The sequence below is a fragment of the Lissotriton vulgaris genome, chromosome 4_1 (assembly GCF_964263255.1).
Source record: "Lissotriton vulgaris chromosome 4_1, aLisVul1.2, whole genome shotgun sequence".
Taxonomy (NCBI): Eukaryota; Metazoa; Chordata; class Amphibia; order Caudata; family Salamandridae; genus Lissotriton; species Lissotriton vulgaris.
In genome coordinates, this window is record NC_141691.1 from 1804248459 (window position 1) to 1804266576 (window position 18118).

At 43.4% G+C, this 18118-nt stretch overlaps 1 protein-coding gene across 1 annotated transcript in view; it reads left to right on the plus strand.

Annotated features, from left to right (window-relative positions):
* LOC147724582 (fibrocystin-L-like) overlaps positions 1–18118 on the plus strand; it is a 2246326-nt gene that overhangs the window by 481149 nt on the left and 1747059 nt on the right. The window contains exon 20 of the mRNA XM_086918063.1: positions 14746–15426. Within this exon, the coding sequence (XP_086774189.1) occupies positions 14746–15426 (681 nt within the window). The remainder of the gene's footprint in view (positions 1–14745; positions 15427–18118) is intronic.

An 18118-nucleotide genomic window follows, 5' to 3' on the forward strand; every position in this document is an offset into this window, starting at 1 on the left:
CAAAAGTCGGGGATCAGAGAAATTATTGAGGACAAGGTACAGGAAAAAGTTTGGCCCATCATACAGAAAGCCTGTACCTGTCCTGGCTGTCGAAGGAACAAGAAAGAGTACTTCTTCTGCCTGTTGCCGGAAAAAAAGAAAAGAGATTTGTCTCCATTGATCCAATCAAACCATACTATGTGGCCGATACTGAATAATAGGCCTCATGGGCTCCTTGGTAGCCGACGCTCTCCTCTCACTACAATACAGGAAGTTCAGAAAGAAAGACTCATAACATTTGAAGAGTCACCAATAAAAAATGATGAAATTTCCAACAATGAAATGGAACTCTTTCTTCTTGAAACAGAACTTAAGAACAGAAATGAAATACAAATTTTAATTCGACCTAGCACCGATGTCTACATCAATACGCCTTGACAAGGGACACCTGCCAGTTCAACAAGACCTGCTGAGCTACCAAAAATAGATCGAACTGCATCTGCAACTTCATCGATTTTGATAGCTTCTTTGTTGATCTCAGTGAACCTGATACAACACCAGTTCCAGTTTCCCGTAAGCAACAAATTTGCGATTTCTACACTTTTCTGAAAAATACTTAATTAGCATCATCTTGGCTCCAGCTCTGGACAATAACTGGAGTATTGTTTTTTTCTGTTCTGGATTGGCCCAGTGACAGTTTTTTGCTTTCTCAGGAATGGAAAATATCTCCCAGAAGGCGCTGTAGTATCAAATATGAACTTGGTCCTGAAACCTCATACATCATCCCATTGTGAACAAAGAGACCTGTTTTCCATGTATATTAGAGCTGTTCCAATTTCTGATGGTATAGTTTGGGACAAGGTTGATTATGATGTATTTGTTCCTGCAGAACTTTTCAAAATAGCATATTTATATAAAATTTCTCTAAATTATATAATTCCCTTGAGTACATTTTCTGATGATTGGGATTTTGAACGGTAAATAATATGTTGTCTGATTTAGAACAATCCGCTGCATTTTCAAGCAATGAAATGTTAGAGGACACATCTGATTTTGATACTATGTACTGTTATCATCATTAAGGTAATAACTTTTAACACAAATCCAGTAGCCCACGGAATGTATTTCCTTACCACCAATGGGAAAATTGCCCGGCACCAACAAAAGGTCATTTGAAAACTTTTGCACAGAAATTTTCTTATTTTTCAGAATTTTAATACTTCTGTTCCGACCGCATATTACTATAAGGTTGCACCTACACCTGCACAGAAAAATATTAATAACTAACACCAAATAGATGTATTCTGCAGCCTTTATTTCTCAACTGTCTGAACAGTTTCAACTGGTTTCGACTTATGGAAGGATACTATAGACATAAAGTCAGTCTGGGGTTCAAAGGAAGGGCAAGTCCAAGGAACAGAAGCACTATTTAGAGTGTGCCTCATTCCACCGTAGATAATATTTCCGAATGACACTGTGCAACAGACTTCCTGTCTTGGACTAGCCAAGAACAAGAATTTGAACACACCTCAGATTCCCACACCATCACACATTAATTTTACATCATGTGTAGGGGATACAATAGATGACATCATACAGTACAATTCATCAGACCCCAATTGGAAGGGATGGTAAGTTTGCCCCACAGACACAGACAGCGGTCAATCAAGATTCAGGGGTACAACCGAAGAGTTTAGTATCCATAGGCTGGAGCGACAGTATATACAAAGAGAACATCCGGGGTAGTGACATCATACACTGTTGGAAAGTTGTGCCTAGATTAGGTAAAAATATCAGCACTATCCCAGTTGAAATGGAAATTATCCTTATTATCAGATGGGGTGAATCTAAGGAATTTTTTATCAGGTCCACAAAAGCCACGTCAGAAACGTTTCTTATATGCTGTCTATAATTAAATCTGGAAAATTTCTCAACATGAAGATGCAAAGAGACTTTGTGAAATGGATAGAATTAACCTAGAAAAGACGTTAGCTGTAGTTATCAATGGTATTACTACACTAACATCCAGGATTAATTAATTGTGCAACATTGTATCTTCTGCAATAGATTTACTAGAACAGGACTTGTCCATAATACAACATGGACCATCTCAACTACATTCTATTATGTTATTAAGCTGGATGCTGCAATTATTCATTGCTGGTTATGTGCTCTGGCTATTTATCAACAGTACGTCCCTATTTTCTGCAAACAATCTAACTAAGAAGCAGATAACGATGGCACAAAGGTGAGCAAAATATACTATGCTGCGTATTGAAAAACTTGACAAGTTACCTTTTACTGTGACAGAGTCACCATCCACAGAACGGTTAATCCATGGCCGTATGCCATTACTGGTCACAGCTTTCCAGTTTCAGTATTGCCTAGAACAGCAACTGGTGGGCAGATATGAAGCGATGAGTAGGGAATTCGACAAAGAATCTTGGGAATTGCCATACAGATTTCAATGCAGGAATGGGGAAATGGAAGTGTTTCTAAGCTGTACCAACTGCGAGAATTCTTTAAGTGGATCTCTCCTATGCCAGGATATCATGCTTCACAGGGCCTGAAATGGTTCAGGTGCTATTTTATCCTGTCACTTGAAAGGATCCCCAGCTGCTGTGGTTAATCCAATGTTCATGTTACTTTCAAATGGGAGTTACTTGATGCTGAATGATCATGGTTTTTGTGGGAAGCTCCAGGGCATTGCATATCTTGTCACTGTAAGTTCCAGGGTTCACCTGCTACATGCAAGTATTGTTTCCACCGACCCATAAAGTCAGGGGGGCGCCATTATGGCCTTCATTGAATGTTTCCTTTATACGGTTTGAAACTCCGAGCCGACTGAAAGCCATGCTTTTACGGCAAACCGTGCACTTAACCTCCGCCCGAGAAAATTATGATCTCCTAGTTGCTATTTCCTCGACTGAGATACAGGCTCTAGTACGAACAAACTGCCCTTTCTATTTCAAACAAATGGTACAACGTATCTTTAACATGTCTGATACAATGGGTATAGTACACCTATTTAAGACCATATTTTCAGGACTGCTAATCACCTTTCAGGCAATCCTCTGAGTTATTCCCAACTTCATACACTTCCTATTCTGAAGTATTTTTGGAGGGCTTCTGCTGATCGTGTTCCTAATAGAAGGTATCCTGATTGTCATTTTTCTGCTACGCAATGGACATCCCAGTCACCAAGTGATGGAAAAAACGATCTTGGAGCGCAGATACCGTGATCGCATGCTACTCTCATCTAGGCACACCTCACCTTTGCGAACTAAGTGAATCTTGGTTCCTATCATTTAGACCAGTCTGGAACTACTGTATTCTGCCTGTCCTCCAATGCCTGTTCTGGGGACAAGAATGCGTGTTGGACCTCTGTCTAACACTTCACCAGTTGCGCCACGGACATTGATACTTTACTGGACCCAATAATGGCCCATTTTCTACAGTGCCTTCAGCGTATTCCAATATTGATGTCTGCATTATTAGTGCTACCAGAGGATGCTTAAGCTCCTGTCAGAACGTACACCGGCTCCTCATCAAATACTCAAGCCTTGGTTGTCACACAGGCATCCCCTGTGGAGAATATGGGGGAACATCTGTGCTCAATTGACCTGATCTGCGAGGTGTTGCAGGGACCGTCATCTGCAATTGCAGGCAAAAGTGATGTTGCGTCTCCCAACCAGGACACATAAACATTTGGCTCATTGTGTGCTAGGAAAAACAGCTTTTTCGAAAACATCAAAATTTGGAGTTTTCAACAAACAGCATAGCTTTCAGTCACTCATAGTTGTTTGAACTATATATAAAAACATATTTTAGTAAAACTTCATACGGCTTAAAATACGACTTTAGCACTTTTTAGCAGTTTTTAAAAATATTTGTTTAAACACACTAATGTTTTTAACTAATTAGCTGTTTACACACAAATGCTTATAAGTACATAAACATTTTAGAATGTCTTCCAGTCGGATGAAGGGTGGGTGTTATGTTTCATATAGGTACCCAATATAGACTCAGGTAGTCACCTAACAGCTACAGAACAGAAAACAGAAAGCAGAACAACCTGAACACTTTCAAGAACCAGCTGCATTACAAAGGACTGACAGTTCATATCACCCCACCTCTCTGCTTCAACCATTTCAGGCAAGGCGGTGGGTATGTATGTTGGTTTATTAAAAACAGGAAATAATGCCTGGAACCCTACAAGTCTGCTGCAACACTCGGTTGCTTTTCGTTATCTTTTATAATTTCACATCCTTTTATTAATGAATTACTTTAGGACTACAACCATTTCCTCTCAGGGAACCAAGCTATGGCGCAGCCTCCTAAGCCCCAGGCCCCACCAGTTGTAAGGTGAGAAAAAGCAGTGCTGTCTTTACGCTTTGAATATGTTTGGGTATTATTTCACAAAATGTAGGTGTTAGGTGTTCAAAATCAGAGGAAAGCTAAGACCAAAATAACGATACATTATTGTTATTAAAATGTGTTTTCTGTTATGAACTATTCGGCTGCAAGCCACTTTAAGACAGGACCTAATTACGTTCGAGTAATATAGAATGTACTATAAGTAATAGTACATCAATACCAGAAATCCAGGACGACTAACACCAAAATAAGTGACTAACACAAGAGACAGATCAATAGCAACATTAATGGAATACAACTAGTATTTAAAATAACACAGTATATTGGCAAGCACTGAGCTGCAGACACCCTTAAAGCGGAAATATACATTCCGATACAGTAGCAGGGCCGGACTGGGAACGCAAAATGGTCCTGGCAATTGAGTTGGGCCGGCCACAGGGGGCAGGGGGGGTTCGCGTGTAAAACACTGCAGCTGCTTTTGTTACAGTGGGTCCATATTGCAGCTATGCTGCAAAACCTGCCCCCTAACAAAAACGGCCCCCCAGGAGTCCAAAACCGGCCCCCACCCTGCTGCCTTCACCCTGGCGGACCATGGAACACGCCTGGTGCCCGCTATGGCCAGGCCGGCCCTGTACAGTAGCATTTAATATAAGCGTGCACTCGCTCAACCGTGAAATAATACCAATCATTTAAAGTTGGCTTATGTGTTAAAATGCAGAGCAGCACTATAGTTGTTAGATCGGCCTGGCAACTTTCGGTATAAAGAAGCACTCAAAACTCGTGTCTAAGCTGCAAACTGGCATAAAAACGCCAAGGCAAGAAACAGACTAAGTGGTAATTCTAGAAAGGCAAATATTGAAAGAAATTAAATTACAAGAGTAATACAGACGAATTTGATTTCCTAGCAGCACTTGTTGATCCCTATTTATAGACCCAGAGGCCGTGCATTTTGCACGATGGTCTAGCAGTGCAAAAAAAACACGAGCAATTGGCTGACTATGAAATAAGAGCAGGGCAATTATACAAAAAATAAAACAAATATGAATTACGAACTCAGCGTTTGTAGCGTAAAATAGGAAACTTCATTGCAGCTTTTCACTTTGAAAGAGCCACCAAGCACTTCATTTGCGTGAATATTTCTCCAATAAACCTGCCATCAATGCAGTTTTCAAGGTCAATACTCTCAAGTATTTAAACAAGTGTCCTTATGCTAATTTAGAGCAGTCAGTTAACAAGGATTATGGGGCCCATGCATCAATGTATTTTGTGATTACAAACAGAGACATTCGCAAAAATTGTCCGTTTGCGATCGCAAAATGGCCTTTTGCAATGAGTGTAATTTATTGGGATTTGCAATTTAGGTAATCTCAATTCAGGCAATGCAAGACCATTCCCACTTATGGACCTTGAGGCCCATAGGAAAGAATGGAGTTGCAATAGCAAATAGCGATTCCCTACTTGTGTTTGCAATCCCTAAGTAATCGCAATTAGAGAATCGCTATTACCTGTTTCGTATGGTGTATTACATTCTGCAACTACAAAATAGCGATTTCTTAAAAATCGCTATTTAGTAATCTCAAAAAGGAAGTTTGATGCATAAGCCCCTACATGCATTAGGCATTGTTGAAGTTTAGAACAGACTCCGAAAATGTAAATTAAGTTTCGCCTAAAGGCTCATTTTACGAAGGGGCATGTTATCAAGAGCGGCGATACAATTATCGCCGCTTTAGCAGCAGGAAACTGCCCCTAAAGCGGCGATAATGGGCTTGATAATATGCCCTTTTGAATTCCCAAAGAAGCCCAGGTTAAAACCAGAACCTGGGCTTCTATGGGAGTTCACAAGGACATATTTTTATTATCGCCGCTTTAGCGGCAGTTTCCTGCTGCTAAAGCGGTGATAATTTTATCCCTGTTCTTGATAATATGCCCCTAAGTTCGCAATTTGTCGGGAATCGGAAGATTCACCAATTACAAAGCAAGAACCAAAGAGTACGTCAGAATCTGACAACAGGCTCGGGGATTCAAAGCGCCTCAATCGATAACGGAACACCTTACAGATGCTCTACTCAGTGAGGAGGAGTTCAGTGACTTCTGTCCCAAAACAGTGAAATATCCATGATTAAAAAGCGCGTGGTTATTGCAGCACAAAACTTAGGAACTTAGCAGGTAATATTGTTGAATATCGCTCTACTGTCAAGTGGCTTGGAGGAAAATATGTAGAAAATGTCAAGCCGAATTTATGAGTGGCAGAGTTCTGCAAATTTGAAAACCTGGAAGAGGGAAGCCCTTTTATATTGAGAAAACAATACAATTGAAGCTCATTTTTACTGAGAAAATAAGTGCAACATCAACTATGAAAGAAAAAAAAATCAACATAGCAAATTCAATTATTCTGTAGTATTTAAATATTTTCCTTTCGAAACGTGGGTTTATTAAAAATGGATACAATCACAATCTTTTTTGATGTCGAGCAACGGATATTCATTCAAAACAACTAATATACGAGTACGTTGTTAAACCAACTACATTGAGACAAGAAGCCCCAATAGTAATATCTAACTTATATTCTTTGATTGCACACAGAAAGTGTGAGGCAGTGTGCCCAACTGATGCCCATTTCCAAAATCAGGTGATAAAACTACAAGTGACCCTTTTATATTTTAGACTTCAGTGTATGTGTTCCAGTTCTTAATTTGTAAAAAAATAAATAAATGCCAGGGCTCTAGTCAGGCGGTCTCTGCAGCTTGCACCACCCATTGCAACTGCCAGCGTTGCCAATGTCGGTCCCTATTATCATTATTAAATTTAATTTGTAGGGCACGCAGCTACCCCAAAGGGTTCCCCAGCACTGTCCCAGTCGGAAGAACAAGTAATGAACGAAAAGAAATGGAAATTAGAGGTTGAAAAAGCAAGTCTTCAAACCTTTGTGGAAGACACCGTACACAGTTTCCTCACATAGGGGATCACGTAAGAATTACACAGGGTCGGTCCTACATAAGAAACGGGCCGACCAGGCAAAATTAGAACATTTGAGTATTGGGACAATAAACCTAGTCTGCTCGGCAGAGCACAGAGGGTGTGAGGGTTAATAGTGCAGAACTAGATCTTGCAAGTATTTCGGGGCCACTTCAGTTTTAATTTTAAACATATAGCACAAGGCTTTAAATTTAGCTTTATTCTCCACCGTCAAGCAGTGTAGGTCACGAAGCAAGCCTGAGAACGAGGAACACTTAGGCGCACGACAAAGCAGTCTAGCAGCCACATTTTGCACCAATTGAAGTCTCTGGATTGTTGCTTCATTGGAGCCTAGATAAAGAACATTGCCGTAGTTGAGTCTAGAGGTAACTAGGGCACGGACTACTATTCTCTGAGCTGAGAGGGGAATCTCCATAAAATCTTTGTTAACCCTTTAAGAACTGTAAAACAGGTAGAGGACACCTTAGTGACTTGTTATTTCATCAATAGATGTTCATCTACGATGAAGTCCAAATTGCGAACCTGATGCCCGGCAAGGGTAAAGCATCCATTTCAGAGGGCCAGTGTTGCGGTCCCCAAAGGTCATGTGTTTCCCTAAAATCATGACTGAAGTCTTGCCTCTGTTTATTTTGAGCAGGTTGGTTTGCAACTAGGACACAACTTTACTTAGGCCTGACTGAAGAACAGAGTATTCTGACCCTTTAGAAGAGGAAAGATGATCTGGGTATCATCAGCATAGGAAAAAAGGGACACACCAGCCTCTTTAGCAACCTCCGATAAAAAGCAGACATACACATTAAATAGTAGTGGGCTCAATACAGGACCCTGTGAAACTCCATATGGGGCCAGATAAGAGTTGGAGCTAGCTGACGCAGAGAAGACCTGGAAAGTTTGGTTGGTTAAGAAAAAAACGAGCAACTCCAAGGCCCACCAGGCCCAGAGACTGCAATGCTCTCAGCAAGACAGAATGAGACACTGTGTCAAAAGTGGCGCTGAGATCCAGCAAAATAAGTGCTGCTGTTTCACCCTCATCTAACAGGTGCCTTAACATTTCAGTGACGCCTAGGAGAATGGATTCAGTGGAGAAACCCGCTCTAAAACCTGATTGCGAAGTATGAAGAAAGTTCTGAGATTTCATTAAAGAGGTCAGCTGACCATTAAAATGCTTTTCCAGACGGCATAGCAGGGTCAGCATTAGCTTTCTTTACGAGAGAGAGCACCATGGCATGTTTCCATTCTAGCGGAACAATACCCTTCTTTACAGAGGCATTTAAAAGTTCCATTATTGTCAAAAGTAAAGAAGTATCTAGCTGTTTAAGCACATGAGTGGGGAGTAAGTCACGGGGGGAACCAGATTTAGTGTTTGCCAAAAGGCAGTTAAAGGGGGTAGGTTCCAAGAGAGTCCAAGTTTCCAATTTGCAGGAGGATGTAATAATGTTGGGGAACACTGTCAACACAGGATCCCGAATATCATTTGGAGTAGTCTCAGTCTCAGATGGAATATTTTGAGAGTTTTTACTAAGCAGCGCAGAATGTATCTTTTCAACTTTATCTGTAAAATATAGAGCAAGTTCTTCACATTGAGTGCAAGTAAGAACAAGGGGAGTAGTCTGGGTCTCCAAGCCGGATAGTTTTTTTATCACTTCAAAAAAGCATTTTGGAGCAGTTTTGTGATTGCAGGATTATATGTGGGAAAAACTCAGTGTGGGATACTTTACAAAGAATGTGATGTTCACTTAGGGCTTTTTAATATGCCACTTTGGCGTCTTCATTGTAGTGCTTCCTACAGCATCTTTCTGGAGTTTTACATTTAGACTTTTCACTTTTAAGCCTCTCAGTGAACCAGGTGGCTTGTGACAGATGTCTATTAGAGTGCTTGTTGGACAGAGGAAGGCATGGATCTACGACTTGTAGAATCCAATTTTGGATAAGACCATGGTCTGTAGTCGAAATATTTTCACCAGCTGGTGTACTGTCAACTAAACGTTTGCTAAAAGTTGACACCCCTGAATGAAAATGAGACTCTTGTAACCCCCTAATTGTCATACAATGTTCATTGTAACTTGATTCCCTGTGACTTAGGTTGTAAAACTGGAAGATATCTTGTTTATTGCTCATGAGTCAATATGGTGAGTTATGTCGATGAAGTTTAATAAAAAGAATTATAAAAAAGAAAAAGCTACAGAAAAATGATTGGTGCAACATAGAGAAATGGGCACGTTAGAAAAAATAGGATCTAACAGATGATCGGCTATATGGGTAGGACCTTAATTACGTAATCGTACGTTCATTGCTTCTAAGTCAGCTATGAGCGATAAACTTTTGGTACATTTAGGATCATCTAATTGGAGATTCAGATTTCCCAATATAGTAAAATTGGCAGCCTTCAGAATATAAGGGGCTGCTTCATTAGGGAAGGAAAGACCCATGGCCCGGCTGGTCCCAGTGGGCGGTTCAACAGTATTCCAGAGAATGTGAAATTTTGTGTGAGCGCAATTTTAAATAATAGGGCTTCACAGTCAATGGCTATAAAATCTTCCCTTTTACAATCGAGAGAGGTTTTAAAAATAATTAATGTTCTAGAATGTAAATTCTTTGTGAGATGCGAGTGTACATCTAGGTGTAGACCTATTTGGTTTCTCTGTATAATAAAATGTTTCTTCTTCACTTTATTTCTAAGTCTTCCTTTGAATTCATTGCTTTGAATGGAAGAAATGAGGGAAAACATGCAATGCTTGCATGCTTGCATTATGAGAGGGCTTCATCTAACTTTAAAATATTGCAATTAGAAGAGAAAACCTGATGCAACTCAGTCAGTTGTTTTTCTGAATAGACAAATCTCATTTAATTTGTTGGACCAGGAGTTGTGGCCCCTGGTCCCGGTCAGGCGCGGACGGGCATGCCTTTGGTGCGCCTTCAACACGCCAGCGGCGTGCCTGATGTGTGCATCCGCTGGGCGTCTGCTCCCGAGCCATTAAGTAGGGGCCGAGGAGTATCGTGGCGTGAAGGTTTGAGCGCCAACAGATAATAGCGTAAGTCACAAACTAAATGGCCTCCAAAAGAACAAACCCTCGTAATGAAAAGGTGCTTTTAAAAAATCAGAATCGGTATAAAATGATAAAAACACAGTCAGATTCAAATGTGAGCACATAAAACACATAAGATGTTGGCAGTACGAAAGGCTAAAAGAAATTAAGGGCAGTTCATAGACGGTTGTAAGGAGCCTACCATGCGCTGTACATCTGCTACCGGGCCATTAAGAAGGGGCCGAGGCATAGCGTAGCGTGAAGGCTAACAGATAATAGCATATTGCACTAACAAAATGGCCTTCCAAAGAACAAACCCTTGTAATAATAAATAATAATAATAAACAAGTTTATAATGAACATGGCTACACTATCTAGTGTGTTCCCGTGCTGCAGCAGTGATTTAAAAAAATCAGAATCGGTATAACAGGATAAAAAACATAGTCACATTAAAATGCCAGCACAAAAAAAATTAAGATTTTGGCAGTACGAAAGGTTAAAAGGAATTAAGTGCAATTCATAGACGGTAGTCATGAGCCTACCAGGCCTACACAACTACTAACCAGCACACTGCTACAATTGTGACAATTCCGACCATTCCAGGCCCTCAAAGCTAAAAAAAAAATAGTTTGGCCTGAAGGTATTAGTTGTTTTTAATGCATAACGAATTAATAAACAAGTGATCTTCTACTCGTCTCTAAATTATGCAAACAAAGCCACCATGTGGCAGCTGTCATGAGTGCAGGTGTTCACAATTAAGTGCTGGTCCCCACAATTAAGTGCTGGTGCTGAGCACCAGAAACCACCAGCTCAAATTAAGCACTGATGTGTTCATGTTATAAATCACATACCTTACCACCGGGAAAAGAGGAGGGTAGGACGTAGAGGAGGAAAGGGGAAGCAGACACAGAGGTCCCTGCTACTAAGTCATCAGGGCGCCTAAGAATGATGTTAGCGATGAGTGACCTACTTACATGCAATGTACTCATGTTGATAAAGGGGGCTTTGTTCTGCCCCCACTCCAGTTCCCAATCGCCTAACTCAATACCTTGGTTCTGGGCTAACTATGTCAAACAAACGGATTCTCCACAGAACTGTAGTATCTTTATGTTTTATGGTGAATTCTGACATTACACCAAAATTTCATTCTTGTGGGAGTAACAGTTCTCCTGCTTGCAAGGATGTAATTGTAACAGCAGAGACAATTTTGGTACAGTAGTGGTGTGTTAGTGTTATTTAGTCCTAAAAGCATTAAATACAGTCTTGGGTTGTCTATCAAACATGAGTTGCATGTTTTAGGATTTTTATGTATTTGTTCATTTGTCTATTTGACAGAGACCAGTGTGAGTGAATGTAAAAATGTAAATTGATACTTGTATAGCGCACTACTCACCCGTAAGGGTCTCAAGGTGCTTGCACGAATACCGCTGTGTAACCCGTCCTGGCATTCCCTGTGAGGCGTCCACTCCTGGGCACCCCCAGGGTGAAGGCCAGGCATCCTTTTAGCGTTGTGGAGATTAAGCAAGCTATTGCCCAGAGTTGCAGAGTGGGACTCCATGATTAGAATAGGCACCGAGGCGAGAATTATCAGGTCCGTGGAATTTTGAGCCCAAGACCCGCCGAGGCGGGGAATTGAACCCTGGACCCGGGCTAGACCTCTGCATCAGGGTCTGCCGCTCTAACCATTGAGTGTCCAGAATCATTTATAGGCCGCTAGTGTTAAGCGTTCCATGCACTTGCTTTTTTTCTGCAGATTTATACAGTGCGAACTCGACCCGAAGGTATCAGTCCGCTTTACATGTGCACCAGTTACGCTACACAAGAACACTCTCATTTATGAAAGGCACAGGGAGATTATGTGATTTTCCCATAATCACTGGATGATCAGCCATTGCCCAGGTTCGCACCTGGTTACCAGCTCCAATGCCGGCAGCTCTGGCAGTAAAGCCACATCCTCCCCCACGTTAAGGATTCACATCATTGTTCTTTGCAGCCTCCTTAACTGGCTGATACAGCCGAAATGACATTTGCACTCATTTATTAAGACTAAGAGCAGGGACAAAGAATAGAATGATATAAATTAATCTGTGACCGTCCGCTGTTCCTGACATGATTGGGGTACTATTTTTCTTATTATGCTTGCCCCTCCTTGCTCCCCTGTTGTTGTTTGCTTTTCTTTTGGTTTATACAGACTTTTATAGCACAAACACACCCCAGGCATTGTAGCTCTTTACACGAGCAGCAGTCAAGCTGTCGTGCATGTGGTGTTGTGCCCGTGACGTAATGGGCATGCACATAACGTGAAAGGTCATGTGACCCCTGTTGAATAAAAGTAAGCTGAGCACTCACATACGCCTTTCGGCTACGGAGGCAAGCCAGTACTCTATGCAACCCCTGTGTCCTGTAGTCATTACTGTGTCCCATGCCACCCAACAGTGAATCAATCCGGTTGCCCTCTCACTACGAGTGGCAACATAACAGTTGGCGACGAAGGTGGGATCCGCGAGTGCATCCATCTGCTGGCGGCACAAGTGTCCTGTGGTGCAAACGGAGTTCCGGTGCGGTGGGCGCATCGGCCAATGGTGTTCAGATGGCCCGGATTGACCGTGCAAGGTGAGCCTGCCTCAGCGTTGCCACCCGCGAGGCTGCCTGCTGCTCACGCCGCCTACCGCGGCTGCATCTGCCCCCCGCTGTGCTGCTCTGTGGAGGGAGCGCGTGTGCGCTACGGCCATCGGGCCCGTCTGCCTGCTGGGCGCGCGCAGCCCAAGTGCTGCGATTGGCGCTGTGAAGCCCCCGCAATCTCCTAGTGCCTCAACATACCGAGGAGGCCAAGGAAGGAACAGTACTGCCCCGCAGGGGAGGGGTTAAACCAAGGCCTCATCACAGGCCTCATATGTACAAGTGCCCAGAAATAAGGGCAAGGACCATAATGCCTTGTCACAGGCCCAAAGCAGGAACACAGCCCCAGGCACAAAGGCACGCCCACGTTTTGCGCTGGTTCAGCACAGAGGGGACCCCAGCACAGGCGCAGTAGTACACATGCATACGCTCAGCACCAGCCTTGCTGGGGGGCAGGTGGTAAAGCCCCAGGCTTCAGTGCCCATCCAGCAGTAGAGCAAGACCGCATATGCTGATCTGCAGTGAGGATTGACATCCCATGAAGGGGGGGAAGAGTGCCACGTTGAGCCACCCAAAGGTGCATGGTCTAACACGCCCAAGCAGCCAAAGGCCAGTGGTGGGCGGAGAATACGCCTATGCTAAAGGTACATCGCTGTTGCGACGGACCAAGGCACAGACATCAGTGAGGTGATCTCCCAAGGCACAACGCATTAACCATGTCCACGATACCGCCCATTGAGCCGTTCATAGTGGAAGGGTCACCCTCCTTACTGGCGGCCAAATGGAAAGACCGGGTAGACTGCCTGTTGATCTTCTTCAAAGCCACTAAGGTCCACAAAGATCAGAAAAGAGCGATGCTGTTACATCTTGTGGGCAAATACATACACAATATCGCCAAGACGCTGGTAGAGGCCACGCCCAAGAACCACCACACTTTATTAAATGCTCTTAATGGACATTTTGAGCAAATGGCCAATCAGGACTATGAAAGGTTCATATTCAGGCAAGCGCGCCAACTTCTCGAAGAGTCATTAGACACGTACCACGCAAGACTCAAAAACCTTGCATCCACATGCGGGTTTCAAGGAAAACTGAAGAGATAAGGGGCCAGTTAATCCAGTTTTGTGCTTCCACCAAACTGCATGAACGGATTCTAGAGGAGTCAGGCAAGTCCCTTACCGACATACTGAGCTTAGGACACAGCAAGGAACTCTCCAAGGCTCGTACGGCCCACATGGAGGCGGCCCTCCAAGCCCCGGTGAAGATTGAACCCGTAAATGCGGTCGCCACCAAATCCCCAGCAAAGTGGAACAAGAAGGGACCCCGGACAGCATCTTCAGGACAAGCAAAAACATGCGGGTATTGTGGTGGGCCTCCACACCCAGCAGCAGAGTGCCCAGCAAAAGGAAAGTGGTGCTCAGGATGCGGGCGTTTCAACCACTGTGCAGGGCCGAACGATGTCGCAGCCCGCAACAAGTGGTCAATGCAGTGCCAGAGGGCGAGAAGACACCTAGTGACATGGACGACGACAAGGAGAAAGAGCGGGTATTCCACAAAGTACACATGATTTGCACTGCTTCACGGAAGACGCGGCGGCTGCCGCAGTGCAAAATTTGAGTAGGGTCCCAGGACGTCATGGCTGTAGTGGACACCAGTGCCACCATCAACATCATAGCTGCAGCTCTTCACCGAACTCTGTATCCTGCACCCCCGTTGAGTCCGTCAGCAATAACCGTATTCGCATATGGCCAAGACACACCTCTGATAGTCAAAGGTAGTTTCTCATAGAGACCACTCAATCACCACCAATGTCTATGTCACCGAAGACGGCCAAGGGATGCTGCTAGGGTGCCGGGCTGCAGAGGACTTGGGTGTTGTGACATTCGCATTCAGCGTGCATCATGAGTCGATCCAACACTTGTTAGATGAATTCTCTGAAGTTTTCGAAGGAATAGGAATTTTCAAAGGCAAAGAAATCCATCTACACATTGACCCTACGGTCCAGCCAGTAGCATTACGGCATCGGAGAATAGTGTTTCACCTACGACCACAGGTGAAAGAGGAACTCAAGAAGCTGGAGGCCGCTGGGATCATCGAGAAGGTGTCCGGACCCACACCCTGGGTCTCTCCCGTCGTTGTCACAAGAAAGCCCAAACAGCCTGGTGCGGTGAGAATCTGCGTAGACATGCGCCTACCCAATGCTGCGATCAAGCGTGAACAACATATCACCCCAAACATAGACGACCTTATCGGGGAAATGGTCGGAGACTGCTGGTTCTCCAAGCTTAATCTGCGGTCAGGGTACCATCAGCTGGTACTGGATGAAACATTCTCAACACACGTGGGGCTGCGCCGCTATACCCGACTGAGCTTTTGGGTGTCCAGTGCTTCGGAAGTGTTCCAGAACATCATACATGAACTGATTATGGACATTCCCGGTGTAATCAATGTCAGTGACGACATTATGGTCAATGCAAAATCACTTCCTGAACACAACGCTCGTCTACTCATGTCCAATTCCCATATCTATGGGTGATCTTGCAGAAGCAACTTCCCAAGACAATTGCCTACAACGAGCCAAGGCGGCTCTCTGGAATGGGAATTGGCATAAGGCTAAGGAGGAGTGGAAGAAATTAACCGCACCTGCCTAGCGGATCATGGAAAGCCTCTACCATGTCAGGCACGAGCTCACTGAAGACTATACGGGCTGCTTGCTAAGGGTTCATTGGCTGGTGATCCCCACCTCCTTGACAGACCAGTGCGTTCAGCTGGCCCACATATGGCATCAAGGCATGGTAAAGGCTAAATCCTGTCTCCGAACCAAGGTATGGTACCCATTGATGGATGAGTTGGTGGAGGCTACTGTTCGTTCTTGCTTGTCATGTCAAGTGACAGGAGAAATGCCACATCCTGCACCTGTCATTATGGAACCTTGGCTGAGGTCTCCGTGGTCCTGCGTCAGTCTGGATTTTGGCAGTCTTCCAGATGGTCGTCATACCTTTGTGGCCATTGATGAACATTCAATCTGTGTAATCCAGGTGCACTCGTATATATTTACTTTGGCAAATTTTTCAAAAACTCGGGTTGGCGCAACGACTGTAGCACGTTGTCAAATCGTGCCTTATAACAACAGGGGCGTAGCGTGAGAAGGATCACTTCTCACAAAGTAGTGCGCTCTATAACATGCGGAACACTGGTTCCTTTCACTTAATCATCAAGACGATATTCCATTTTTCGAAGTTTCAAATATTTATTTGAATTATTCATATATTCATGATATCCATCATATCTTATCATTAAGATATCATTATATCCTTATCTCCAAACTTTTGGAACAACCCAATGCATTCGGGTCACTATTAGAGGACCCTTCTTCAGGGGTCTATAAAGAAAACAAACAGGACTAGGTTAATTCACCACACATAAGTTGTGATTTGAAGCATCAAATAAATTCGAACAGCCATTATCATGAAGCATGACCAATCAACATTGCGGTTACATTTTTAACATATTAACATAAATGGCGAACAGATACCCAACGTAGCAGCAAAATCGTCCATTCTAAACAGAATAAATTCCACATGGCTTTCGAAACCTCCCATTCCCAAATACCTAATTAATGAGAGCGATTAACCCACTTACTGAAAGATCGGGAGAAATAGCGTCTCCGAGAACAACCGGGAAAGCCGTGTCCAACGGTTACTAAAGAACATTTAACCAATCGTATATCGAGACATCGTCATGTGACACTGGTCACATGATGGGAGTATAACGGCTTCACAACAGGAAATTGCGTGCGCACCATAGTGGGAGACTTGAATCATATTAAACCAATGTAATGCTAAACATTACGTAAACAGTGTACTGAAAACGACATTTTAAAATGTAAATCAAATTCATCATAAATAATACATAATCGCAAGTCAGCAATGTATAGAATTAATAAAACAAGAGGAGTTCAGTAGCAATCAATACAAAGTCGGAAAGGCTCCAAGGTGGAAAAACAGTCCGAAACCAATGTCATTCAGCGTTATAGAAAGCATGTGTATTCTATCCATCATATCTTATCATTAAGATGTCATTATATCCTTATGTCCAAACTTTCGGAACAACCCAATGCATTTCGGGTCACTATTAGAGGACCCTTCTTCAGGGGTCTATAAAGAAAACAAACAGGACTAGGTTAATTCACCACACATAAGTTGTGATTTGAAGCATCAAATAAATTAATGAATATATGAATAATTCAAAGAAATATTTGAAACTTTGAAAAATGGAATATCTTCTTGATGATTTATTGAAAGGAACCAGTGTTCCACATGTTATAGAGCGCACTACTTTGTGAGAAGTGATCCTTCTCACGCTACGCCCCCATTGATGAACATTCAAAATATCCCGAAGTTGAAATCAGAGCTTCTCCCAGTGCCGCGGAGGTGAAACCAAAGATTGAAAAAATCATAGCGGCCCATGGCCTCATCTGAGAACTGCGCACCGACAATGGACCTCTCTTCTATGGGCAGGAACTGGCCGTTTACCTCAACAACCTTGGCATTCACTACCACCGTATCAGCCCCCGATGGCCTCAAGCCAATGGTGAAGCAGAGAGGTTTATGAGAACTCTAAACAAAGTGATTCAAATTGCTCATGACAAGTGACAGTCCATTGAACTGGCCATCTTCACCTTTCTCAGGAGCTATCGTCAGACGCCCCACACCACCACTGGTATCGCCCTGGCTTATCTGGTCATGGGCCGGGTAGTTATGGACTCTATACCTCACCACCCACAATGGCAGCCGGAAACACCTAATGACCCCCGGATTGATGCCCGACGTTGGGAGGCCCACTCCCAAGTAAACAAGCGGAGGAAAGCCAAGCATCGACAGTTTGGAAAAGGGGTCTTGGTACTACTACGGAATCGTTTTGCCACTGGCAAATTTCAGCTGCCATATGAAAAGGAGCCTTGGACTGTAGTCAATGTCAAAGGAACCAGGATTATTGTGACTCGTGCTCGAGAGACTGTTGCCCAAAATGTATCACAATTCGAGAAGTACCATGGGGAAGTGCCGGCGTTGTCTCTGAGTCCACCTGAGGTTCGATGAGGGCATCCTGTCAGCCGATGGAGAAGGTGAAGGAGACGCAAC